The following is a 25,088-nucleotide window of genomic DNA, read 5'->3' on the forward strand; positions in this document are numbered from 1 at the left end:
AACCTAAACCGAAGTTCTCACTTCGTACTCAGCTTTACTATAAAAGATTAATGATTGCGAAAACTTCAAACCGAAGTTCTCACATCGAATTCCGTTTAGTTTCGCAAATTCCTATCTAAACCGAAGTATTCACTTCGTACTCAGTTTTACTTACTAAAGTTGGGGGTGCCATTTTTCGAATTATTTAACCGAAGTTCTCACTTCGTGTTCTTCTCTGCTAGTCATCTTTTCAAAACAAAAGATTGTGGAAGTTCAGTTCACATTTCGAATGGCACAACAAAAAATGGAGTGGTCACAACGACCAAAACACTCCAAAGCAATCTCAAAATAAATACTACAAACGGGGGGCACCTCGTGCCAAAACAACCCCAAAATTAAAAACTAAGGATCAGGGAGAGCGGGATCTGACGCCGCTTCGGATAGGGCTAGGCCCATCTCTGCGAGCTCCCCTTCCGACCTGGTGTTCGCTAGGTAGTCGTCCGTCCCCTGGTTCGAGATTCGCCCGAGGTTAGTACTTGACTCGTCTATGGTGACACTAAGCGGGTGCTCACTACACAAGAGGTCGGGCGTATCCGCCAAAAGATCAGAGAAGGCAGCAAGGTCGAGATCACGAGGAGTTACCTTGGAAACCTTTTCATCGGCTTCTTCCTCGTCAGTTTTCAGGAGTCCGAGCTCGGCCTCCATGTCTTGGATCTCGCCTCTAGAGATCTCCTCGACCAGCATCCGGTTAGCCCTGATCTCGGCAGCTCGGATCTGGAGCGAGGCTAGTTTCTCCCTTTCTTCGAAGGTGACCTTCACCTCCTCAACCAAGGGGCGGAGAGTTCGCCTCATCGCCTGCCTTTCCTCCCTCCGTACCCTCTCAATCTCGCAGCTGTTGCCAGCTTCGAGTAACTGGTTGCGGAGCTCGATCTCGTGCAGTCTGTTTTTTGCTGCCTTGGCATCTTCCGCCGCCTCAAAGTAAAGGTCCCCCGCCTTCTTTAGTTTGTCGCGAAGGTCTTCATTAGCAACCCCGAGGTCGAGCACATCTACCTCAGCCTTCTTCATCCGAGCTCGGATCCGTTCGGCTTTCGCCAAGGTGTCAGCGTTCTCGGCTTCCAGTCGGGCATATTCCTTAACCTGAGCGTCTAAGTCAGCGATCCTTTCTTGAAGGAGGTGTACTTCGGAAGACGAGGGGGAAGCGAACAGTTGCTCCTCATAGGACGCAACCGAGGAGTTAAACTCGATCATCAGCTGAAAAGATAGCTTATTAAGCGACCGTTGGGCAAAAACAAAAAAAGGGGGCAAAGAGAAACAAAAATATTTACCTCGCCGATTTTATCCGCGAAGCGAAAGAAGTTTGCGCGATTGACCTCGGTCATGTCCGCGAATGCCGGGATCCGAACTCCAGGACGAACGTAGCTCCGCATTAGATCGGCTGGGGACGCAGGAGGGGCTGAAAGATTTTTTGGGCAAGTCATTTCAGTAACAACTATCGAACAGTCAAAAGTATAAAAGTAAATGTTAAGAAAATTTACCTCGGGCGAAAGGACGTTGTTCCTTCGGAGGATTTCGTCCGGAGTCTTTAGGCGGTGGGGCCTCCTTAAATCTCCCCTCCGAGGAAGGACCCCTGTCTTTCGAGCTAGATTTACTTCGCTCATCCCTTGACGGGCCAGTCCGGGCTCGCCCCTTTTCACGCGAAGAGGAGGCGGTCTCAGGCTCCTTCCTCTTCTTTGATGAATCAGTTTGCTGAGAGGAGGCCTCTTCGGAGGATTTCTTCGGTATTGGGGGGGAAGGAGCGACCTCCCGTGGTTCATCACTGGAATCAGCAATGACAATCACGGGGGGGGATCACCGGGCCAACAGGAGCCCCGGTTGATTCAATACCAAGCTCGGGAGAGCCAGTTGGAGGCGCGGAAGTCCCGCTCACCTCGGGAACGGAGGAGCTGGAGGGATTCTTGCTAGAAATGCGAGCTTTGCCTTTGGCGAGGGCCATCGCCATCTGTTTCTTCGCCTCTTTTTCGGCAATTCGGCACGCCCTTTCTTTCCTGTAATTCATCTCCGAAACGCTCAAGGGCGTGGAACAGACGAGAGAACGCCTTCCGAGCCTCGCCGCGGACTCTCTGATCCTCTCGCAGGAGAAAGAATCCCAAGCGATCTGTCCCTGGCTACAGAACCTCGAAAAGAACTAAGCAAACATAGGGCAAAGCAATCCGCGTTCGAAGTGATCTGAAAAGGAAACAATTAAAAATGAGACAAGAGACAAAATTACACTCGAGTTGGACCTAGTAGGAAACGCTAGTCTACCAATTTTCGAGGTCCACTTCGAAACGAACGAGCTCGTGCGATGGCCGAAAGTGAGCTCGTTGACCGGGAAGAAGAAGTAAGATTTTCTCCATTTCTCGTCTTTCTCAGGCAGGTCATCAAAGACCTTCAGTCCGGAGAGCGGGCTCACGTAGAGTGTACCCTTAGTGCGACCCGTCTTCACGGTGTATACCTGGAGGAAGTCCGCCAGTGATAGCTGGTAACTGAATTCCTCCCCCAGGGTTTGCAAGCACATAACGGTCCAAACGAAGTTCGGGCACATTTGGGGGAGAGCGAAGCCCAGTTCGAACATCATCTTAACGATGAGTTCGGGAAGGGGAAACGACAGGCCACACGCGGAGAAGAAAATCTCGAACGCGCAGCAGTATCCCGGAGGAGGGTTCTCCGGGGACTCGTGGGATTCCGGGAATCTGAGTTCAATCTCAGACAAAATCCCGGTGGAGCCTCTAACCTCGGCCAGGTTCGCCGCCGAGAGAATTGACGGCGGATGAGGGCCAAAAACGCCTGGAATCAGGGGTTTTGTGGGTTTACCCGACGAGGATTTCGGAGGAGACATTCTTTTCCGGGAAGTTAGTGAAGAACGAAGGAAGAGTAAAGGTTTTTTCCGGCGAAAGTAGAGAGGTTTACGGGAGAAAAGAGAGAAAATCTAAGAGCATAAAAACATAAACACGATTGAAGATTAAGGGTGAGAGAGAAGTCGAGGATTACCTTTATACACGGCACCAGAAAGCAATGATTGCCTGGGGAAGTGAAAGGTCTCGCACCGTTTCTTTTCTCTCTTATAACCAACACGCCACCTAGTGGGCCCTGAGGCTTGTTCGGGAAGGCAAATCCCATCATTACCTCAATCAAATCGTGGAGATATGGGGAAATATTCAGTTTCCCGAAATTGATCGCTCGAAGGTTAAAAGTCCCCCGAACTGTTCAGCTCGGGAGACTTGGGGGGCAATTGTTGTACCCACGATCTGCCATCTCGGGTAATAGGCAAGAGGGCCTAGGCCGGGCTTGTCTAATGGGCCGAAAGCATGTTACCGATCGGCCAATCAGGCCCGGAGAAAGAAAGAGAGCGCGGAGACGCTTCATGCTGGTCAGCTCGCAGCTCGGGCCCGGTCAAAGATTCCTGCATTCAAGAGGATTAATTAGTCCGCGCAAATCGTGTCTTATTAATTGTACATTAATTGGGTAATTAATTGGTCGGTATAAATATGTAAGGGGGGTGTCACTTGTAAGGGATCGAACCCTTTTTTCGAAAAAGCAATACAAAATCAAATACTCAAAAACTCTCTCAAATCAATTCGGAATTACTTAACGGTGATAAGCTCCTCCACAGTTAAATCACTTCGGAAGGAGAAGCTCGTTTTCAGTTCTCACAGTTGTAGTTGTCTCTGCTAGCTACATCTGCTTGAGACTTAGAGACTTGCTTTACATATGGTTCAATTTCTTAGGATATATATACTATACTGTGTTTTTGCTCTGAAAGTTGAAACTGATTGACAATTTAATTTACAAAATAATCTTGTGCATATAGTAGATGCGTCATGCGTGTTTCTTGACGTCACCATGTAAAATCTTTTTTAAAACTCTATAAAACTTTATAAAGTACTTAAATTTTTGTAAACGATTTTGAAAAAACCTTATAAATCATTCTCTTCTAGTTATTACAAACAGTAAACACTACTTTGGTCGTGGGCTTTGATTAATTTAGGTCCGTTTATGATATTCCTTAAACCTTTCAGTTAAAAGAAAAAGAAACACAAAAAAAAAAAAAAAAAAATTGAAAATCCCTAAATTGAATCGCAATTAGGGAAGGGAAAGGGATCTCTCTATCTCTGGGCTGTATCGGTGGTGATGGCGTCGTCAAGCGATCCTTCGAAACCAGTAGTAATGGAGAGGAAGAAGAAAGGAGCTCCGATCAAATTCTTGGTGCCTCTCATTTACGCGCCTGCTCTTCCTTTGATCCGGTTGACTTTGAGGCATAAACCAGTTCTCAGAGACCGTCTCTTCGGTCTTGTCCTCGCCGGTGCTTTCGCTCATGGCTTCTATCTTGTGTATCCTCTTTTTGGTTTGCTTTTTATCGTGTCATTTTGGAATCTCTAGTGGATTGTTATAATTTTGTTGGAATGACTAGCTTCTAAAGTAGTGAACTTGTGAAGGAGGCTCTGGGTTTGGAAAAATGCATGTTTTGGGTTTTGGGTTTAGTTAGTTCAATTTGATATGTTAGTTAGCATTGTAGATTGTGAAATGGTTTATTTTCAATCGCATAGAAGAGGAATAATTTAAACCGATGCTTATTAAGGTTTCGCATTGTGATAAGATATGTGTAAGCATAGGGACTTAAGGTAGTGGATCCTGAATTATATCACAGGAACTCATAATATGGTTGTGTAGATAGTGAAATTTACCATTTTTCTCATTTCCTGCATCATGTTTTTGTTGAAGTTTGTTCAATCTGTGTGTGTCTTATACATCTTATTTCTAGAATTGAAACTATAAACCATCTATATACCAATCTGAGGATGTTAAGGAAGTAAGTTGATGGATTCAGATATTCTTAGGTTTCAAAAATCACTTATGATAGTTTTGTAGTGATCATAGTTTGGTATGTTTCTCTTCTCCATGATGTGATTCTTGAAAATTCTTATATACCCTGTCAAGTTCCTGATAGTAGTGAGAGCAAAAACATTTCAGTGAATCTATTGATAATAGTTTGAGCTGATGTTGGTTCCTTTTGTTGTTAAGCTTCGCTTGATATACAGTAGAGTCTGTTATATGGATTTGGAAAGTGGCTACATGAATTTGATAGTTTTGATGATTTCTTTGGAATGTTGTTATTTTGTTTTGATTGTTCCTTAATGATGAAACACAGAACGGATATATATGATCAGGAGAGCAAATGAAAAAAAACTGGGAGTTGCAGCAGCCATTCAACAAGAGCTCTATATTTCTCAGATGTCTTTTTTTTTTTTATTTTTCAGATAAATAAATTTTGCTTTTGGGTTAAAATCTCATGACACATTAATCCATTAGTCATCTTGTGTATCAGCTTCTACATTTTTCAGTCCCATTCTTGGTTTCACATCATTCCAGTTTGACATAGTATGCATTCCACATGAACACATGGTCATGATAGAAACAAAGAATATAATTTATACTAATATATATATATATAAGTGGAGAGACAGAGAGAGGTGGCAGGTGTTTCTGAATTTACACCTCTCTTATGCAAGCAATGATGATGGGATCAACAAGTGCGTTTATATAATTAGAATTGTTTTTTCCTTTAAGATCCTCACTTAGCTCTCACACCACATGTCTCCTCTTTTAATTTTATGACTTGTTCACAAAGTAACGATGGAGAAATGGCACGTGGTGCTGAGATACGAGCGAGAGTGTAAACAAGAAAAAAATGTGGTTGGAATGTTTTGGGATCGTCACGGCTTAGTGAATGTTCTTTTTGGTTTTAAGGTTTTGAAGGCGACACGTATATTTCATGTTACTATCAAAGTCTCTCCCTTTCACCATAGGCCATAGCACTTTATTTTTCTTGTTGTGTATAGAATTTTCTCGTGAGAACATTTTGCAATTATGATGGCTCTTCCGGACCCAAAAAATATCCATATGACCATGTTATTCTTAGACAAGACACACAAAAAGAAAATCTCAAACATTAAAGAAAGACTAATAAGAAGCACACCACCAAAGACACCTAACACCAATTTACAAGCCTTGAAATATTTTTTTTACCAACAATGACAAAAGACAAATTTAGTCGATGTGGTGATGTTCACTAAATAACGTTGTTTTTGAAGAATTTAAAGAACAAAAACGTTATTCTTTAGCGAACATCACTACAGTTAAACCGTCTTGAAGATCTTCAAATTTTTAATTTAAGAAGTATAATGTGAATTAGTTTATAATTATGTGGCAAATACTTATGTTCAGATTTCATTATTTGTTGGTTAACCACGTGTATTTTTTTAATTGTCCAACACACTATCTAATCCAAACCTGAAATATTCCTTAATTTTCTACCCAAAATATTTGGACCATTTCAACGTTAACTTGCCCAATCTATTTCTGTTTGTTGTCCACAAATTGATTTATAGTGTTCGTTTTCGTAAGGGTTAGCGTGAAGACACCCGGTAATGACATAAGTGCTCTCATCACAATCTTTCTAGTTCGGAAAATGAGATCTTAGACGTTTTTTTTTTTTTCTAATTTATAAATGTACTCCATTTAATAGTTTTGTCCTTTAGATGTCATGTGCTGCTATACTTTATTATATTCCCACGAAATTTTGTCCTTTTAAACGCAATATATACGATGTCAAAACAAAAAAAAACTCAACATATATTGCAAAGCTGTAGAATTTTAAATTAATTTTACAAGCGGTCAAGTCAAACCACAACTTACGACATATATAAAAAGTCAACTAAAACTACAATAGAAATATTAAATAGATAATATAAGAACCACATTTCGATATAATATTAACCGCCATTATTATTGAGCAGACAACTACTTGTCATTAAAAAAAAAAAAATCTGATACACAATTTAATCAAGAATCAATTTTAGCCTCTTCAGATCAAGGGTAAACAAAAAAAAACAAAAGATCAGTCGTCATGTGAGATTGATTACAAAGCGCGTACATAAAATGCATAAAATAATTGAGAAAAATAAGAGAGCTCAGCTTACGGTGAATTTGGAAAGTAGCTGAAAGAGATTTAAATCAGTTATGGAAAGTGGAAACAAATTTTATTTATTTTTCTTAAAAAACGAATTAAAAGCCTTTCAATTTTGTTTGACCGTTGATTTTTAACGTAGCATTGAAGCTTTCCCCCAGAGAAAGAAGACGCTGAAGAAAAAAAAAGAAAATTAAAATTTCAGGAAGCTCGTAAGAAAGTGAAAAAAAAAAGAAAGAATGAAACTTTGATTCAAGATTCCAACTTTGAGACAAGAAGAAGAACAAGAAGAGACAAGACAAAAGTTAGTTACTTTGTGTTCTTCAATGGCTGAAGATGTTTAAAAAAGTTATGATTTTTTAAGTGAAGAAAAAGCTCTTACAGATCTGAGTTATTACATTTTCTATAATCTCAGTGATCTGGTTTTGCGTGAGTGATCTAGAATTTGGTGGGAAGCAATTAAAGTTTAATTTTTTTTAAACGATCTGGGGGGGTTTGATCTACTCTGCTTTGTGTTGAAGCTTTTGGTGTGTTTAGAGTAAATTAGGGTATAATCTTGTTAGCTGTGTGTGATCTTGAGAGTTGTAACTTCCTTCACGTTTAGTGTTTCCTTTGGTTGGTAAAGTTTGGTGCTTTCAGGATACTGTCTTACTCAAACTCTCTGCATTTTTTAGGCTTTTGATTCTTAAAATTTAGTGTTTTTGGAGGAAAGATTTCAAATTTTGTTTTGGATGAGAAGTAGATTTTGAGATGGCAACATCACCGGTACAACCTCCGGTTTCTAATTCTCCACCGTCTCCTCCGGTGGCTTCACCGCCGATGAATAACGACACTTCACCACCAGTAACATCGCCGCTTCCTCCGTCAGCTCCTCCGCCAAATAGAGCTCCTCCTCCGGTTGTGACTTCACCGCCACCGGTACCGAATGGAGCACCACCGCCTAAACCACCTGAGAGCTCTCCTCCACCACCGCAACCAGTGATCCCTTCACCTCCTCCTTCAATTTCATCGCCGCCACCACCGCCAACGGTGCAGCCACCAAGTAGTCCGCCTTCACCACCTGCATTAGTCCCTCCACCTCCTGCTTCTGTTCCTCCTCCACGGCCTCCGCCTTCACCACCAATCTTTGAACGTTCTCCTCCTCCTCTGCCGCCATCAGAGCGTCCAATTCAATCTCCTCCTCCGCCTTCAGACCGTCCCACTCAATCTCCTCCTCCGCCATCAGAGCGTCCAATTCAATCTCCTCCTCCTCCTTCACCGCCTTCTGACCGTCCCATTCGGTCTCCTCCTCCTCCTCCTCCTCTTCCTTCACCGCCTTCAGAACGTCCCACGAAGTCTCCTCCTCCACCACTAGAGGATCCTAAACCTGCACCTCCCAGTAGAAGTCCAGATACTCCACCAACAACAATCTCTTCTCCTCCTCCACGTTCTCCTCCTGAAATACTTGTCCCAGGTTCTGACAACCCATCACAGAACAACCCTGCTCTTAGGCCTCCTCATGATACTTCAAGTTCAACTAATGGTAGTGGACTTGGTGCTGGTGCTGTTGTTGGTATCAGCGTAGCAGTGGCGCTTGTTGTGTTCAGTCTTATTGGAATTTTTGTCTGGTGCTTGAGGAGACGAGAGAAACGTCTTTCAGCTGTTAGTGGTGGCGATGTTACGCCATCACCAATGAGCTCTACCGCAAGATCAGGTATTATGAGTTTGATAGGAATCATAAAAGTTGTTACTTGTGTGTTTCTTGATTCTCATTACGTTTCTTGATATTCTTTATGTACAGATTCAGCGTTTTTTAGGATGCAGTCATCTGCACCTATTGTAGGTAGCAAGCGTTCTGGCAGTCATCATTACTCACAGTCACAATCTGGCGGCTTAGGCAATTCGAAAGCATTGTTTTCTTATGAAGAACTTGTGAAGGCAACAAATGGGTTTTCAGAAGAAAATTTATTGGGTGAAGGTGGATTTGGTAGTGTATATAAAGGGATATTACCGGATGGGAGAGTAGTTGCTGTGAAACAACTTAAAATTGGTGGAGGACAAGGCGACCGAGAGTTTAAAGCTGAAGTTGAGACTCTTAGCAGGATTCATCATCGCCATTTGGTTTCTATCGTGGGACATTGCATCTCTGGTGACCGTAGATTGCTCATTTATGATTATGTCTCTAACAACGACCTTTACTACCACCTTCATGGTAAAGTAAAGTAAAAACATCTCCAAGATTACTCTTTATATATATGCACATCACTGAGACTGACACTATCTACCATGTCTCGTAAACAGTTTCAAAATCTGCTCTGGACTGGGCAACTCGTGTAAAAATTGCTGCTGGTGCGGCTCGTGGACTAGCTTATCTCCATGAAGACTGTAAGTTGATGCTCATCCCACTAGTTTGTAACCTCACACCTCTTTGGAAAAAGTTACTAAATTTAGCATACAACTGTGAGGACCAAGAACTAGTCTTAGTGGTTTATGGCTATTTCTTACTAAATTGTCTATTGTCAGGTCACCCGCGTATCATTCACAGGGACATTAAGTCGTCTAACATTCTTTTAGAGGACAACTTTGATGCTCGGGTACACATTATTAGTCTCTACTATATTAAGATTTGTAAGGTTTCTGTTACATTGTGACTTAAAACAGTTTTTGATATCTCTCAATTTTTTTTTGTAGGTTTCTGACTTTGGTCTTGCGAGATTAGCTCTTGATTGTAACACTCATATCACAACACGGGTTATTGGAACATTTGGGTAGGTGCTTGTCTTGTTTGATTAAAGGGTCTTATATTTTGGCATTTGGTTGATATATTTCATTCATCTACTTCACAGCTACATGGCTCCTGAATATGCATCAAGTGGAAAACTAACAGAGAAATCAGATGTATACTCCTTTGGAGTTGTTCTGCTTGAGTTAATCACTGGACGTAAACCGGTGGATACATCACAACCACTGGGAGAGGAGAGCCTTGTTGAATGGGTACGACTTGCTATTTAAACCTCCATTAACATGTACAAGTCATCAAGTCGTTTGACATTTGCATTATTTGTTGTTCAGGCCCGGCCTCTGATAAGTCATGCCATTGAAACCGAGGAGTTTGATTCTTTAGCAGACCCCAAGCTTGGAGAAAACTATGTGGATTCTGAAATGTTTAGAATGATAGAAGCAGCGGGAGCCTGCGTGCGCCATTCAGCTGCCAAGAGACCTCGGATGGGACAAGTACAAAACATTTTTCTTTTCTTCTTTCCTCGAGATTGATGAGTTTATTTGGCTTAAAACTTAATCTTGATCATACCTTTATTTTGCAGATTGTGAGAGCTTTTGAAAGTTTAGCTGGAGAAGACCTTACCAACGGAATGAGACTAGGCGAAAGCGAAGTCTTTAACTCAGCTCAACAGTCAGCAGAGATCAGATTATTTAGAAGAATGGCATTTGGTAGCCAAAACTACAGTACAGATTTTTTCACACATAGTAGTTACAATAGCAGAGACGAAAACGTGTAAATATCATACACACAGATTTGTTTTTCTTTTTCTTTCTTTAGCCATTAGAGGCAACAACAACCCATCAATAACATCCCAGTTTTGTCTAAAAACTTCCCATCCTGCGCCTCAAACCTGCACATCCTGTTCTCAAAGCAGAACCTTCACAGAGTGCTTAAAACAGTAAGAATCTCTCTCTGGTTTTGTTTCCTTCTGTTTCCATGTGGTGAAACTAAAGAGACTTTGTAGAGACAAAGGATTACAAAGGAGCATGTGGTTGAACAGAAAGATGAGAAAAAGAGATATATAGATGGGTAATATACTTATGTTCTAGGCTTCTGGCACAAGAAAGCTTCGTTTTCTTACATGGAAATACTTTTGTATCTATTTTATTTATACCTTTACCTTTACTTCCTTGTCATATTATCTCTCAATCTTATACTTATATTGAATGCTCCATCTATATCTCACTGTGTCAATTGTGTGTTCATCTGGCTTAGTTTCCAGATGCAGAAAGGCTGATTTACCCGAAAACGAAAGATTGTTAGTTGTTTTGACGTCTAAGCTTCCTAAAACAATGCTTCTAAAAGCGTCTAAGATCACATGTGTGATTCTGTAATATGTGCAAAAACAAACACATGGGTGTTGCTTTGCCTTGCCTTTTGTTGATACCAATATTGGCAAGGAACATATTCCTTTGACACAATAAGATATCACCTCTTAAGTTTTGTTTTCTCCATCTCCATATATCTTTGTTTTCAGCTTAACATGTTATTTCAATGCATCAAGAGTAATGGAAGAAGATTGTGGTGCTTTTGCAGCAGATTGTGTTATCCTTTGTTGCTGCTGCGAGTGCTTTATACTACAAGTCTTTATCTTTGTCTTCTTCAAGATTCCTTGTAAACTTGCACATAAAATGAAGAGATTTGTGACCAGAAGGCTTCGAGGAATTAAGAAGAGAAGAAACGCGAAGATCTTCCTACCGACAAAGGAGGATGATTGCAGAGACAGAGAGGAGCATGTGTCGAGATTAAGTTGCATGCAAGACATTGAGGAGATGATGCATGAACTTTCCATGAAAGGAGAGTTTGTGTTTGGGAGTTTCTGGAGACAGGGAGACTCTGCAAATGATTTGGATTTCGGAAACTCACAGTTCGAAATAGCTACATACAGAGATCATCATTCCTTGTCATTGCTCATTGCACAAGATGTCATATTGGATTCAAGAATCCACATAATGAAGCGTTAAGAGGACTGAAAAAAAAGCGGTATTGAACTATATCTATGCATTCTCTAACTCGAACTCTGATGTATAATCTTCAGCTGTTCTGTAAACCACAATTTACCGGACCTGTAAGATCTCGTTTCATGACCAGGCAAGAATCAGAATGTACAACAACTAGTTGGTAAGCCTTCTTCGGTCCAGAGTCTGAACTCTGAAGCAAGAAACCTTCTTCCTTCCACATCTATATGGTTCTATTTACGTTTTGCGAGTCAGTTGAATATGAAAGACCTATTCAAGAGGAGACAGGTTGATTACGTTGTCATGGTTCAGGCTCAGATATCCTGACTGATCTCTTTTTAGCTTCTAATCTGGCAGTGAACCGAACTGTTTGTAGGTCTTATCGATCTTTGCCTTACCCTATCACAGTACTCCGCACTACTATTTGGCACTAATAGTAGTTACAATAGCAGAGACGAAAACGTGTAAATATCATACACACAGATTTGTTTTTTTTTCTTTCGCCATTAGAGGCAGCAACAACCCATCAATAACATCCCAGTAAGAGTGCTTAAAACAGTAAGAGTCTCTCTCTCTCCGGTTTTGTTTTCTTCTTTGATTTGTGTTCATCTTACTGTTTCCATGTGGTGAGAAACTAAAGAGACTACCAAAACAGAGGATTACAGAGGAGCATGTGGTTGAAGAGAGCTGAGAAAAAGGGAAAGCTTCGTTTTCTTACATATTTTTTTATACCTTTACCTTCAAGTTTGCATATTTTGCGACGTGAATGTTAGTAATACCTTTTATCACAAGAAGCAATTGCAGAGATTTCATTCATTCACTCAGTTAATAATAAAACAAGAGAAAATCAGAAAATACAAACTTGACAAACATGGATTTGCGTTAGAGCAAAACATACAAGTTAAAAAATACTAATAATAATGATCAACACTGAGAATACATATACTATAGGTGAATTATAAACCTAGTTAATAGTGATCATGCCGTCAAAATCGTAATCTTAGAAGACGGATCCTGTGACCAATGTTTGGTAAGTGCCCGCCTCATCAGTGGCTCCCAGAAGTGGATCGTAGCCTGCAGGAAACAATGTTGAAGAAAAGTCCAAATCCATCCAAGAAAGATCCCAAGCACCATCGTTGGCACAAACCCCAAAGTCATCCGCCGGAAAATAATCGCTGCCGGACGTGAAAGGATCGAGCAGAGAAGAATCCGAAACACCAACATCCTTAGAAACCTCGGAAGATCCCATAGCTGTTTCGTGGTAGCCACCGAAGACGACGTGACCAAACCCTAATCGATCTGAAACCCTATCTTCTCCCTCCGTCTCCTTCGGCTTAGGGTTCTTCGTGTTCCCTCTTCTTCTTAGTATACTTATCTTTAGTTGCTTGATTCCAACTAGGTGAGAATCAAGGTTATCGACATGTCTCCTCAAATCCTCACCCGACAAACCCTTGATATCAGGGAAGTCGTAGAGATCGCAAGCATTATTCTTTCTTTTGTGATCACTCAACGCATTGAACTTGGCCAACAGCTGCTGGTTTCTCTTGCGGCTCTGGCCAGATATGGAGATTGTTGTCGTCGGGAGTGTAACACACGAAACCAACAGAGTTGCCGCAGAGGATAGAGAGCTCTATGGCTTTCTTCTTAAAGCCTGGAAATCTCTGCTTGAAATTTTCTTTCTTCATCTTCAAATCATTATCATCATCATCAACACACGACTTGGATCGAGTAGTCCTAATGAGTTTATTCGATCGAAAACCTATACCAAAACCTATAAGTGATCGTAATGAGTTTATTCAGGATTTAGGATATTAAGTGAGTTTATTATATGAGTAAGTTAAAAAAGGCATTTGCTAATTGCCTTAGACCCGTAATATTAAGAATTTTTGGCCTTCTTATTGGTCCCCAAATTTAAATAATTATTTGATATATTAGTAAAATATATATTTTCAATGTTCTTTTTCTTAAGTTTCAAAATTTTATTTAATATATTAAAAAGTATTGCTACTTATCTCTAGTATTTTACAATATATACTTTTTTAAAATTATAGTATTTTCGTATATAAAAAGTGTTAATTAAGAAAATAGATTAAAAAATTGTATAATATTATATATTTATAGTATATAACATAAAGTTTTATTTTCATAGATTAAAAACAAAGTACTAATTATCTATAATTCATTATAAAATATATATATATATATATAATTTTAGTTATAAGTTATAACACTTTTGATCTTGAATTATCTATAATTCAATATTGAACTAGTACTATTAATTTGGATTTTTTTTTTTTTGGTTAAAGCCAAATTCAATATCATGCTATCAACGAGAGAGGCAAAACAATGTAGAAAATATAATAGCCAAAAATTATAACAAAATCATTTTATGTCTAGTGATTCCACAAAGTTTAAAACACAAATTCAAATGTTGCAGTCTTTACTAATGTTCTTTAACTCTCAAATTTATATCTTAATCTTATATTTCTCATAATTAATCTCTTAAATATTAAAGTATAAATTGATCTAATGATGAGTTTGTTGGTAGTTTAAAGAAATCACATTCGGATACAACAAGAAGTACCCATACTCAGCAAATTGGTATTATTAATTGTTAGAATCGGTGATAGATGGTTCTCTTAGAGATTCATCTCCGATAACTTAATATATGAAATTTGATTGAAAAAAAAAAATCAGTGCTAGATATCTGATTGGGGAATCATTACTTCTTGTGCTCAAGAATTTTTCAAATATAAAAAATCTCTTCTTCAAAATACAAAAATTGAGCTTCAAATAGTCATGTATTATGTACAAATGATACACAAAATAGTCTGATTTGACCTATATGTAAAGTTCATATACTTGATGGATGAGATCGTGAATCATATGGCTACAATCTTGTGTTAGTATGTCCAACATAATATTTCATTTACCATTAACATAAATCAAAATAATTTAAATATTAATATATTAATATCCAGTATCCAATGTTATTCTATAATCTAACTTAGAGATTTTAAAAATGATTATAGCAATATAAAATTTTAATTTTAAAATATAATTTAGAATTGTGTCGATTTATCTTAGCACTTTGTAAAATATGTATTTTAAGTTTCAAAATTTTATTTAATATATTAAAAAGTATTGCTATTTATCTCTAGTATTTTACAATATATATTTTTAAAAATTATAGTATTTTCGTATATAAAAAGTGTTAATTAAGAAAATAGATTAAAAATTTGTATAATATTATAGATTTATAGTATGTAACATAAAATTTTATTTTCATAGATGAAAAATAAAATCTCAATTATCTATAATTTATTATAAAAATATATATATAATTTTAGTTATAAGTTATAACACTCTTGATCACGAAAATGTATAATTTTTTTTTAATCTTAGGCCTCCGAGAATCTAGGATTTTCATCATCATCAACACATGATTTTCTTTATTATCATCATCATCAACACATGATTTTCTTTCGCGAGGAGCCATCGTCGAGAGACACAAGAAGTATTGATTCCCCAATCGATCGTAATGTAATTTCTGAATTCTATAGGTTATTCTTATGCAAGTAAAGAAATATATATCTAAATATCTGAATTCTGTAGATTTTTATTTGTATCTAAATATATATATATATATATATATATACATACAATGGCGTAATACAAATAAAAATCTATTATGCAAGTAAAGAAATATTTAGTAGGTTATTTTATTATGTAATTTTTAATATGACGAATTCTTTTATGATGCAAGTTAATTTTTTATGTTAATTATGCAATTAGATGACTAAAAATTATTCTATAATATTAATCTTCAAAGTATAATATAAAAACTTTTCAAAGTTAAAAATCATTTTGTAAATAAAAAGTCTCACTTTATAATAGAGAATAGTTTACTCCAAATATAGATAATATTACTTTATAATACTCATTAATCTATTTTCGAGTATGATATAAAATAGGATTTAAAATGATATTACTTATTTTAGAGGATAAAATAAAGTGAGAGGTATAAGGTGCTCTCAATACTCCTAATCTCATCTACTTGTATTATATTGAACTAGTACTATTAATGCAAAACATGTAGAAAATATAATAGTCAAAAATTATAACAAAATCATTATATGTCTACTGATTCCACAAAGTTTAAAACACAAATTGATCTACTAATGTTCTTTAACTCTCGAATTTGTATCTTAATCTTGTATTTATCATAATTAATCTCTTAAATATTAAAGTATAAATTGATCTAATGATGAGTTTTTTTGGTAGTCTAAAGTAATCACATTCTGATACAACAAAAAGTACCCATACTCAGCAAATTGACATTATTAATTGTTAGAATCGGTGCTAGATATCTGATTGGGGAATCATTATTATTGTGCTCAAGAATTTTTCAAATTTGAAAACTCTCTTCTTCAAAATACAAAAAATAAGCATGAAAACGTCATGTATTATGTACAAATGATAAACAAAATAGTCTCATATGACCTATTGTGTAAAGTTCATATATTTGATCGATGAGATCGTGGATCATATGGCTCCAATTTTATGTTAGTATGTCCAACATAATATTTCATTTACCATTAACATAGATCAATACACTACTACAATTTATTAGTTTATACTTTATATTAACCGTGTATCAAATCTTTATCTAGCAATTGCAGTTGGGAAGTGAAATTATGTGCAATGTTTTTTTTGTTGAATATTAAGTGGTTTCACATTATTAAAAAAAGTGCTTATTATAGTTATAGGTAAACTAGTTACTCTCATTCTCCAAGGTAACGAATATCATATTTTAATCATGTGAAGGTAGAAGGAGACAAAAGATATATTTGAACACAGAATTTTCGGTAAATAATCGGTAAAGATTGTAAGTACAATTAGGGTTCTCAGATAAATATGTCTAGGCAATTTTTTAGGTTTCATGGATTTTTCAAACTTAGAGTTCTTTGGTTAGTCTGTTTAGAAATTTGTAGGTTTTGCATGTAGAGTTCCTTCGATATGGCTTTCGAGTCGACATTTGATTTCTTATCATCTCTCAAAAGACTGACGGTCAGTTTTGTGTAAACCGTTTCTAATTTAAAAAAATATTTCATGAAAGTTATAAACCATTACTCTATTTTTAACTATTAATAGAGTTGTGTTTACGAGGCATATTCATTTATTTCCCACTTAAAAATGAATATTCCATAACTTAATTATTAATTTTAAAAAATCTATTATTTATTAGAATTATGAATTTAACTCATTTATTTTATTATTAATCAAGCTTTCAAGAAATCCTACTATATTAATTGAGAAGTACAAATATGAAACTAACCTTAAAATGCGTAAAAAATTACATTCAATTGCCATTAGAAAAAATTAATTAAGCTTAATTAACTAATTTAAATAAATATAATTAATTAAAAATAAAAAACACTCACAGATCAAATATTAAAAAATCTAAAAAAATATTTTCTCTCTCTAACAAATTATGGACGAAATTACTAATTATTTTTTTAAAAATATATATAAACCAATCAGCATTTTAAAAACTAAGATTTTATATCCAAGTATACAATACAATTATTTTTAATAACTAAATTATAATTCTCCTATCATCTTTATTTTATTTTATTTACAAATTTTGTGGAATTTTCATATAATACTTATAATTAATAAAATGCATATTTTTTTTGCATATGTTGTGATTTGAATTTTTAAAAACGAAAATATATTACTCAATGTATGAAAATGTGTGTTTTAATTTCCACATCGGCGGGTTGGTAAAACTAAATTTATATAAATGATAATTTAATATTTTTTATTTGCTCACAATTATAATATTAAAATTACTATTTTATATTTCATAAAATAATGATGCAAATAGAACAAATAAAAAATATAAAAATGTAATAATACATCAAAAATAAAACACTATAATATTCTAAAATAATAAGTATTCAAATAGACTAATAGATTTACATAACAATTCAAAATAAATATTATCTCATATATTTTTTTTTAAATAAAACAATAATTTTTATTATTATATTATAAATTTTTTAAAAATGTTGATCCGTGCTTTAAGCACGGGATATATCCTAGTTATGTATTAAGGAAAGAAACAAAATCTAAGAGCTCGCAGGTGATGAGATAAAATGGATTAGCATATGCCATATACGGCGAATTAAATAAAAAATGTTAAAGATTATACTGAAAAATTGGTTGTTAAACTTTATCATTTTGTTCATATAAATGCGATTACATTATGACATAACAGTTATTTACATTTGTATTGTCAACTTAATAGATAGATTTACAATTGTATGATCAACTTAATTCACAAATTTTCTTGTTTTTTTATAGAAAATAATATACTTACTAGTTTTCTTGTTTTTTATAGAAAATAATATAATATAAAGTCTTTATGGTACAATTTTGTCTTTAAAATGTATTACATAATTATCATTTTTTGGGCAAAAGTAATCGATTCGTTTAGAGACTACGGAAACAAGAAATAGATGTTGAATAATCGTTTTTATTGATCAAATATCGAGCTCAAATACAAGAGTTTAAGGCACAACGAGTCAATTTAGGAACCCTAGCAACGCTTTGGAATTGAGTCGTGTGGCTGTGTTTTTGGTCTCTTGTTTTGGCTTTGATTTCCCTCCCTTATCATGTCAAATCGCTCCATATTTATAGGGAAGTCCCTTTACCCTAATCCTCATGGGATTTAGGTTTGAGTAACCGCCTCTTCATGAGATAAGGTCGTTCCGAACATTCTCTCTACAAGATTGAGTCAAATATTCTCTTGATAATGTCGTAGCAAATCAGAGTCGGTCACAAAGTCAGTTACATCCCATATTGACTCGTTGTTTGTCGTTACAGCCTGTATTGGCTCGTTAATTATTGTGTCGGTCCGTATCGGCTTGATGCTTGTCGTTACGGCCCTTATTGGCTTGATGCTTACCGTTACGGCCGGTATTGACTCAATGTTTACCGTTATGGTCGGTATTGACTCAATGTTCTAGAGAATGCATAATTCTCTATTCTTTATAGAATATATCATAAATATAATAGAATTTATCCATTATAATTTATATGATTAAAATTATGCCCAACAGTTTGCCCCCACTCTCTATTTTCTTAGTAAGAATTTAGAGAGTAGTATAGACAAATGGTATCATTTTAATAAATATAAAAGCTAAATATTTGTATAAGTCATGACATACCTTTAGATGTAGCCGTTTTCTCTCACTTGATTAATTCACTGCCTTCCTATAATGATATTGTGATCCACATCGTGATCTTGTAGTTTTGTAGTTTTGTAACTTTGGAACGATGTTTATCCCATGGCAAGACCTGTGACATTGTTTGTCATCACCGTTTATCAAATCGATTGCGCATTGGCTTTATATTGACAATTTTGTCATAGCCAATTAAATGAATTGGCCTCGCATTGGCTCTAAAACGATATAGTTATCGTAATCAATTTCTTGAATTGGCTACACACTGATCCCATATTGGCTCTCAAACCAATATGCTGCCATAACCAATTTCTGGAATTGGTTACACATTAGTTCTGCATTGGCTGCAATTTGTTGGTTTAGCCTTAGCCAATTTGGTGAATTGGCTTAACATCGGCTCTAAAACGATAAAGTTATAATAACCAAAGTTACCTGAATTGGCCACAACTTCACTTCGGATTGGCTCCAATTCTTTGAATCGGATACACGGTTGACTCAGTGTTGATTTAAGTTGACATTTGGCCATATCCACTTTATTGAATTGGCCGCACCTGAACTCCGGATTGGCTCGAAAACGCCAATTTGGCCTTAACCAATTTCTTGAATTGGCTGCACATTGGCCCTGCATTTGTTGCATTTATTCTAAAATGACAAATCAGCTATAATTAATTTCTCGAATTCAGTGTACACTGACTCCGAGTTGGTTTGGAAACGACTGTGCAACCATAACCCAATTCTTGAATTGGCTATACGCGCGTTGGCTTTAAATAGACGATGTGGCTCCTACCCAATTTCGTGAATTGGCTTTATGTTGAGTCAGCTTTGGCTTCAAAATGACAATGTGGTCCCTAACCAATTTCTTTAACTGGCTACATATTGACTCTACATTGGCTTTTAAATGACAATGTGGTTCCTAACCAATTTCTTGAATTGGTTACACATTGACTTTATATTGGCTTTTAAATGACAATGTGGTTCTTAACCAATTTCTTGAATTGGCTACACATTGCCTTTACATTGACTTTTAAATGACAATGTGGTTCCTAACCAATTTCTTGAATTGGCTACACATTGCCGTTATATTGGCTTTTAAATGACAATGTGGTTCGTAACCAATTTCTTGAATTGGCTACACATTGCATTTTCATCGGCTTTTAAATGATAATGTGGTTCTTAACCAATTTCTTGAATTGGCTACACATTGCCTTTACATTGGCTTTTAAATGACAATGTGGTTCCTAACCAATTTCTTGAATTGGCTACACATTGCCTTTATATTGGCTTTTAAATGACAATGTGGTTCCTAACCAATTTCTTGAATTGGCTACACATTGCCTTTATATTGGCTTTTAAATGACAATGCGGTTCTTAACCAATTTCAAGAATTGGCTACACATTGCCCCTAAAATGCCAATTATAATGGCTATACATCAACGATTTTGTCATAGCCAAATCATTAGTGCCATGCTCGTGACATGATCTGGGTTCGTGACCCAATTAAAGTGTTTCATAGCTCATTTCTTGTTAGCAAGCGTTTTGCTGTCAAGTTTGCTAAGTTTGGATCCGACCATCAGGTGGATTCCAGATTTGTTACATTCCCAGAGCGACGTCTCGCTAATAGGCAGTTGTAGCGAATGTTTCACGTTTCTGGTGATTATCCAATTTTCGTAGTGAGCCTATCGTTCACGTATTCGTGTATCAATGGCCTCACTACTATATGAACAACTTCAGGACCATGTCCTGTGTTGTAAGTCATGTTTATCTTGTATCGTGACAAACTTCACATCGAATGACATGATTTTATTGTCTTGCAACAAGATTTATTGCTCATGTTCATGACATGAGTTCTAAGTTTTAGTAGAAAACGTCTTGAAGATTTGTGCATCAAGCGTCTCACCATAAGATTCTTGTTAACGAGTGTTTCGTTGTCAAGTTTTTGCATCCATTGATTCGTCACATAATTTGCTAGTGCCTGCTTCCTCAACTGGTTAGCAGTGACTATCATATTGAAAAATTGCTTCCTCAATGGGTAAGCATCCATAAACTTTTCAAGTTTGTTGATTCGTCAGCATTGGTTCTCCAAGGGTAAGCATTTTCTTACTGATTTTTGTCATCAGCACATGGCTACCAAGTTGACAAAGTATACTCTCATAATTGGTAATGAGTTACTAAAAACTTAGTTATTTTATATAAAAAATCTATCAATGTTAAAAGAAGTAAAACTAGAACTAAAAACAAAAATGAATAATAACTTATTAAACCTTTCAATAACCTGATACCACCATGCCTAACCAAATCGAGACGTCCTTGATGTCTTTGTCATTTTGACGATTTGCGCTCCTCACTTTCAGTTTTGTTTAAAGTTTGATAAGGTTCCTCACCATTACTTATGACGCTAGTGTATTCGCTTCGATGTCTTTGTCAAGGTTTATCATCTCGTGTCGATCTTTCGTTTTTTACTATGCGAGAGTCAAAATGTGACGAATGTTGATGTCGATACGGTGTATTTTCTTCCCATTTTATTTGTGCCCATGCACGTGAGAGTACATCCTCCATCGTTCTACATTGATATTTGGTTAGCTCTTTGTACAAGTCGCCATATGGGAGTAAACCTCTCTTGAATGCCGATATGGAAGTAGACATGTTGCAACTTGGTATTAACACCTTCTCCTTGTTGAATCGTCCCACATAGGCACGTAATGACTCATCTCTCTTTTGTCGCACCTCATAAAGGTCATCTGCTGTCTTTTTGAGGTTCCTGCTACTTGCAAATTGTTCAACAAAAAAATCTGTCAATGATGCAAACGAATTTATTGAGCCGTTTCTCAAGTTGATAAACCACGGGGCTTGAGCCAAATCCTTTGCACATGGTAGCTTCTTGATATTCTCTTTGAATGGCCGTCGTGAACATTCGTTGTTTGTATTGGCGCTATGTGGTTATCTGGGTCAGATGTTCCATCAAACATCTTCATTGTTGGTAGCACAAATTTTCTTGGCATCTAAGTGAGTGTGATTTCATCAGAGAATGGTGTGTCAGCATACAAGTGTAATTTGCTCTTCCGAATTGGCTGAGCTACACCTGGTAGTCGTTCAATCATAGATTCCATCTCTCCAAATCGTTTGTTGAACATTGCTTCCAAGTGGGCGAATTGTCCATACTCGATTCCTGTCATGCGCGGTGTGTTAACAACTCCTTGTTGATCCAAATTTTCTTCTCGAACTAGACTTTCATGTGCCTGCCTTCTGTCATGGTTTCCTCCGTCGTTCTCTTCCTGACGAGGAGTTTCCAGCCGTCCGTCTTCCGTTGTGGGTGTTCGATTATTGGTTATAGGTGTTGAGTTAAGGTCTTGCATCTGATTCACTTGCACGCCGCGAAATCTAGTGCTTGCTTCGATAAAAATTCTCCCTGCTGTCACCAGCGAGGCGTTCTCCTCCCGAAGCCTAGCGTTATCTGCCTCGATCTGTGTCAGCTTCTGACTGCTTCGTTCAGCTTAGTATTCAGGGCTTCAAGCTGAGCAGCGACATTCGCATCAATGTTAGCCGTATCACTTCCGTTTCCTGTCATCTCATGTAGTTTACTTTACCCCTCTCTTTAGCGCCAATTGTTTGGGCAAAAGTAATTGATTCGTTTAGAGACTACGGAAACAAGAAATAGATGTTGAATAGTTGTTTTTATTGATCAAATATCAAGCTCAAATACAAGAGTTTAAGGCACAACGAGTCAATTTAGGAACCCTAGCAATGCTTTGGAATTGAGTCGTGTGGCTGTGTTTTTGGTCTCTTGTTTTGGCTTCGATTTCCCTCCCCTATCATGTCGAAATCGCTCCCTATTTATAGGGAAGTCCCTTTACCCTAATCCTCATGGGATTTGGGTTTGAGTAACCGCCTCTTCATGAGATAAGGTCGTTCCGAATATTCTCTCTATAAGATTGAGTCAAATATTCTCTTGATAATGTCGTAGCAAATCAGAGTCGGTCACAAAGTCAGTTACATCCCATATTGACTCGTTGTTTGTCGTTACAGCCCATATTGGCTTGTTAATTATTGTGTCGGCCTGTATTGGCTTGATGCTTGTCGTTGCGACCCGTATTGGCTTGATGCTTACCGTTACGGCCGGTATTGACTCAATGTTTACCGTTACGGCCGGTATTGACTCAATGTTCTAGAGAATGCATAATTCTCTATTCTTTATAGAATATATCATAAATATAATAGAATTTATCCATTATAATTTATATGATTAAAATTATGCCCAACAATCATTATATTATTTTTTCATAATTATATTGTTCCGCACATAATTATAACTATATCATTAAAAAGTAACTAACAAAAAACAAAGCAAAATATTATTAAGCACTGCATTACGAAATATTTAATAAAATCAAATACTACTCTGCCAAAATTAATCTAACCAAAATAAAAATTCAACGTGAATAAGAGATAAATATATTTTTTTACAATAACATCAACTATCTTTTAAATATAAAGTTACAGATTTTCGATCGTAGAGAAAAACATCTAACCCATATTGTAGCACAAACCATAATCTTGTCTATTATATATTATATTATACATTATAACAATTATTTTGCAAACTTTAAAACGATTTATCTTTTATCCTATAAAGCATAAGTCACCTGGCCAATCAAATGAAAGCACATCAATTTTTTTTTTTACTTTTTAAATTAAGAAAAAAATAAAAGTCCATTAATTAAAAAAAAAACATGATTGTAATGTATGGGCTATTTCTATTTTTTTACTATTAAATTTTTAAAAAAAATCTGTAATCACCTAAATTCCTAAATTTATGTAACCACCACCATCAGGTTCAAAAACCAAGATAAAACCGTTCATGGTTTATAACGCCTATTTAACTCTAATTCAATTCATTTTTTTTTCCTATTTGATCTCCTTTCGTATTCCTCTCCAACATTTTAATTTTTTTTTCTCATTTATTTTCTTCATAACCTTTAATTTATTCATCTTTTTGTTTCTCGTAATTTATCTGATCATTATCTTTTTGTTTCTCATATTCATCTGATCATTTTTTTTTTATTTTTCATCTGGATTTTGGTAGTCTTTCTTCCTCTACATCGGTTTTTGTGAGGTTGCAATATCCACAGGCTAACCAAAACGCAAAAGTCTATACAGGTTTGTGACTAATCTTTATTTATATTAAATTTTCTTTATCTTATACTAATTCTCTTTAATTTTATTGATTCAGGTTGAAGAAATGAAAGATTAGAGCTCCAATATTTCAAAGATAAACCTGGAGTAATTATTTGCATGGAAGTTATTCTCAGGATGATGCGGTACACAAACATGAAGTTAAACGCAATTAGTTTGTTTATCAATTGTATCTTCATTTATCTTAGGGGCTGTTATTGGAGAGATGATTTCTAAATACATATAGAATTGTAAATTCTAAAAATCATAACAGATGAATTTTGAAATAACATGTTTTATCCTTGGATTTGAATCCTTCTATTTTACAGTTTCAAATCCATATAAATCCATTTAAAACATAATGTGAATTTTGAAATCCAAAAACAAATCATTAAATGAATAACATGGGATTTTAACAAGTATTTGTAAATCATATAACCAATAACACAAAATTTTGATGAGTATTTTAAAATCAATGATTGAATAACACATGATTTTTGTTTGGATTTCCAAATCCATTAAAATCATAGAACCAATAACCCCTCTTAATAAAATAATCTGATCCAAACATTTCATAATTTATTTGAGATGGGAGATAGAATTGATTCGAGAACACCAAAAAATTACAGGAAGGAGAGTACGTGTTGTAATTTGAGTTTATTAACTGATGATTACTCGGTTGCAGATATTACCACCCATCCACGAAATGCAAAACAAAGGGATGATTCTAGAGATGAGCTTGGAAGATTGAAACTGTGGAGAAAATAAGTGTAGTTAGATTTAAACAAATTTGTATATTTTAACAATTTGCTATATACAATCTTTCTTATATTTTTTACATTGTTAATAATTTTACAGTTTGTTACGTGTATACTAGAATTTGATTCCATCAAATTTTAATATACCCGGGCTTGCCCAATACACAATACTGTACAAATATGGAGATAGATGGCAAACTAAAATGT

At 36.0% G+C, this 25,088-nt stretch overlaps 4 protein-coding genes and 1 long non-coding RNA gene across 5 annotated transcripts; 4 read left to right on the forward strand and 1 right to left on the reverse strand.

The window, feature by feature from the left end:
• Nucleotides 1–381: 381 nt before the first annotated feature.
• Nucleotides 382–2,857, reverse strand: LOC147944819 (uncharacterized). The gene is made up of 5 exons (XM_087512734.1): nucleotides 2,249–2,857; nucleotides 1,832–2,140; nucleotides 1,515–1,779; nucleotides 1,305–1,432; nucleotides 382–1,230 (listed from the first exon to the last, which is right to left on the reverse strand). The coding sequence occupies exons 1-5, from the start codon at nucleotides 2,855–2,857 to the stop codon at nucleotides 382–384; spliced, it is 2,160 nt and encodes a 719-aa protein (XP_087368860.1).
• Nucleotides 2,858–4,051: 1,194 nt separating this feature from the next.
• Nucleotides 4,052–5,382, forward strand: LOC104787917 (uncharacterized). Its single transcript, XM_019246078.2, has 2 exons — nucleotides 4,052–4,349; nucleotides 5,168–5,382. The coding sequence occupies exons 1-2, from the start codon at nucleotides 4,150–4,152 to the stop codon at nucleotides 5,196–5,198; spliced, it is 231 nt and encodes a 76-aa protein (XP_019101623.1). The 5' UTR covers nucleotides 4,052–4,149; the 3' UTR covers nucleotides 5,199–5,382.
• Nucleotides 5,383–6,890: 1,508 nt separating this feature from the next.
• LOC104787919 (proline-rich receptor-like protein kinase PERK9) lies at nucleotides 6,891–10,918 on the forward strand. The gene is made up of 8 exons (XM_087451149.1): nucleotides 6,891–8,678; nucleotides 8,766–9,176; nucleotides 9,266–9,349; nucleotides 9,488–9,558; nucleotides 9,656–9,732; nucleotides 9,811–9,958; nucleotides 10,037–10,198; nucleotides 10,288–10,918. Exons 1-8 carry the CDS (start codon nucleotides 7,736–7,738, stop codon nucleotides 10,480–10,482), a joined length of 2,091 nt encoding a protein of 696 aa, XP_087307275.1. The 5' UTR covers nucleotides 6,891–7,735; the 3' UTR covers nucleotides 10,483–10,918.
• A 220-nt stretch (nucleotides 10,919–11,138) lies between these two features.
• LOC104787921 (uncharacterized) lies at nucleotides 11,139–12,523 on the forward strand. The gene is made up of 2 exons (XM_087451150.1): nucleotides 11,139–11,729; nucleotides 11,838–12,523. The coding sequence occupies exon 1, from the start codon at nucleotides 11,255–11,257 to the stop codon at nucleotides 11,708–11,710; it is 456 nt and encodes a 151-aa protein (XP_087307276.1). The 5' UTR covers nucleotides 11,139–11,254; the 3' UTR covers nucleotides 11,711–11,729; nucleotides 11,838–12,523.
• Nucleotides 12,524–23,981: 11,458 nt separating this feature from the next.
• LOC147944820 (uncharacterized) lies at nucleotides 23,982–24,388 on the forward strand. The gene is made up of 2 exons (XR_015557023.1): nucleotides 23,982–24,108; nucleotides 24,182–24,388. It is a non-coding gene; the product is annotated as an uncharacterized LOC147944820 (long non-coding RNA).
• The last annotated feature ends 700 nt before the right edge of the window (nucleotides 24,389–25,088 follow it).

This window comes from Camelina sativa, chromosome 5, assembly GCF_030686135.1.
Source record: "Camelina sativa cultivar CO46 ecotype springtype chromosome 5, ASM3068613v1".
Classification (NCBI taxonomy): domain Eukaryota; kingdom Viridiplantae; phylum Streptophyta; class Magnoliopsida; order Brassicales; family Brassicaceae; genus Camelina; species Camelina sativa.

Bases quoted from the DNA above. Each gene is read 5' to 3' on its own strand.
- LOC147944819 (XM_087512734.1), bottom strand. From the start codon at position 2,857: ATGTCTCCTCCGAAATCCTCGTCGGGTAAACCCACAAAACCCCTGATT. The intron at 1,780-1,831 runs GTGATCCCCCCC...GAACCACGGGAG, and splicing joins CCGGGGCTCCTGTTGGCCCG to GTCGCTCCTTCCCCCCCAAT. The intron at 1,231-1,304 runs GTAAATATTTTT...CTATCTTTTCAG, and splicing joins TCGCGGATAAAATCGGCGAG to CTGATGATCGAGTTTAACTC.
- LOC104787917 (XM_019246078.2), top strand. From the start codon at position 4,150: ATGGCGTCGTCAAGCGATCCTTCGAAACCAGTAGTAATGGAGAGGAAG. The intron at 4,350-5,167 runs GTATCCTCTTTT...GATGAAACACAG, and splicing joins GCTCATGGCTTCTATCTTGT to AACGGATATATATGATCAGG.
- LOC104787919 (XM_087451149.1), top strand. From the start codon at position 7,736: ATGGCAACATCACCGGTACAACCTCCGGTTTCTAATTCTCCACCGTCT. The intron at 9,350-9,487 runs GTAAGTTGATGC...GTCTATTGTCAG, and splicing joins AGCTTATCTCCATGAAGACT to GTCACCCGCGTATCATTCAC. The intron at 9,959-10,036 runs GTACGACTTGCT...TTTGTTGTTCAG, and splicing joins AGGAGAGCCTTGTTGAATGG to GCCCGGCCTCTGATAAGTCA.
- LOC104787921 (XM_087451150.1), top strand. From the start codon at position 11,255: ATGGAAGAAGATTGTGGTGCTTTTGCAGCAGATTGTGTTATCCTTTGT.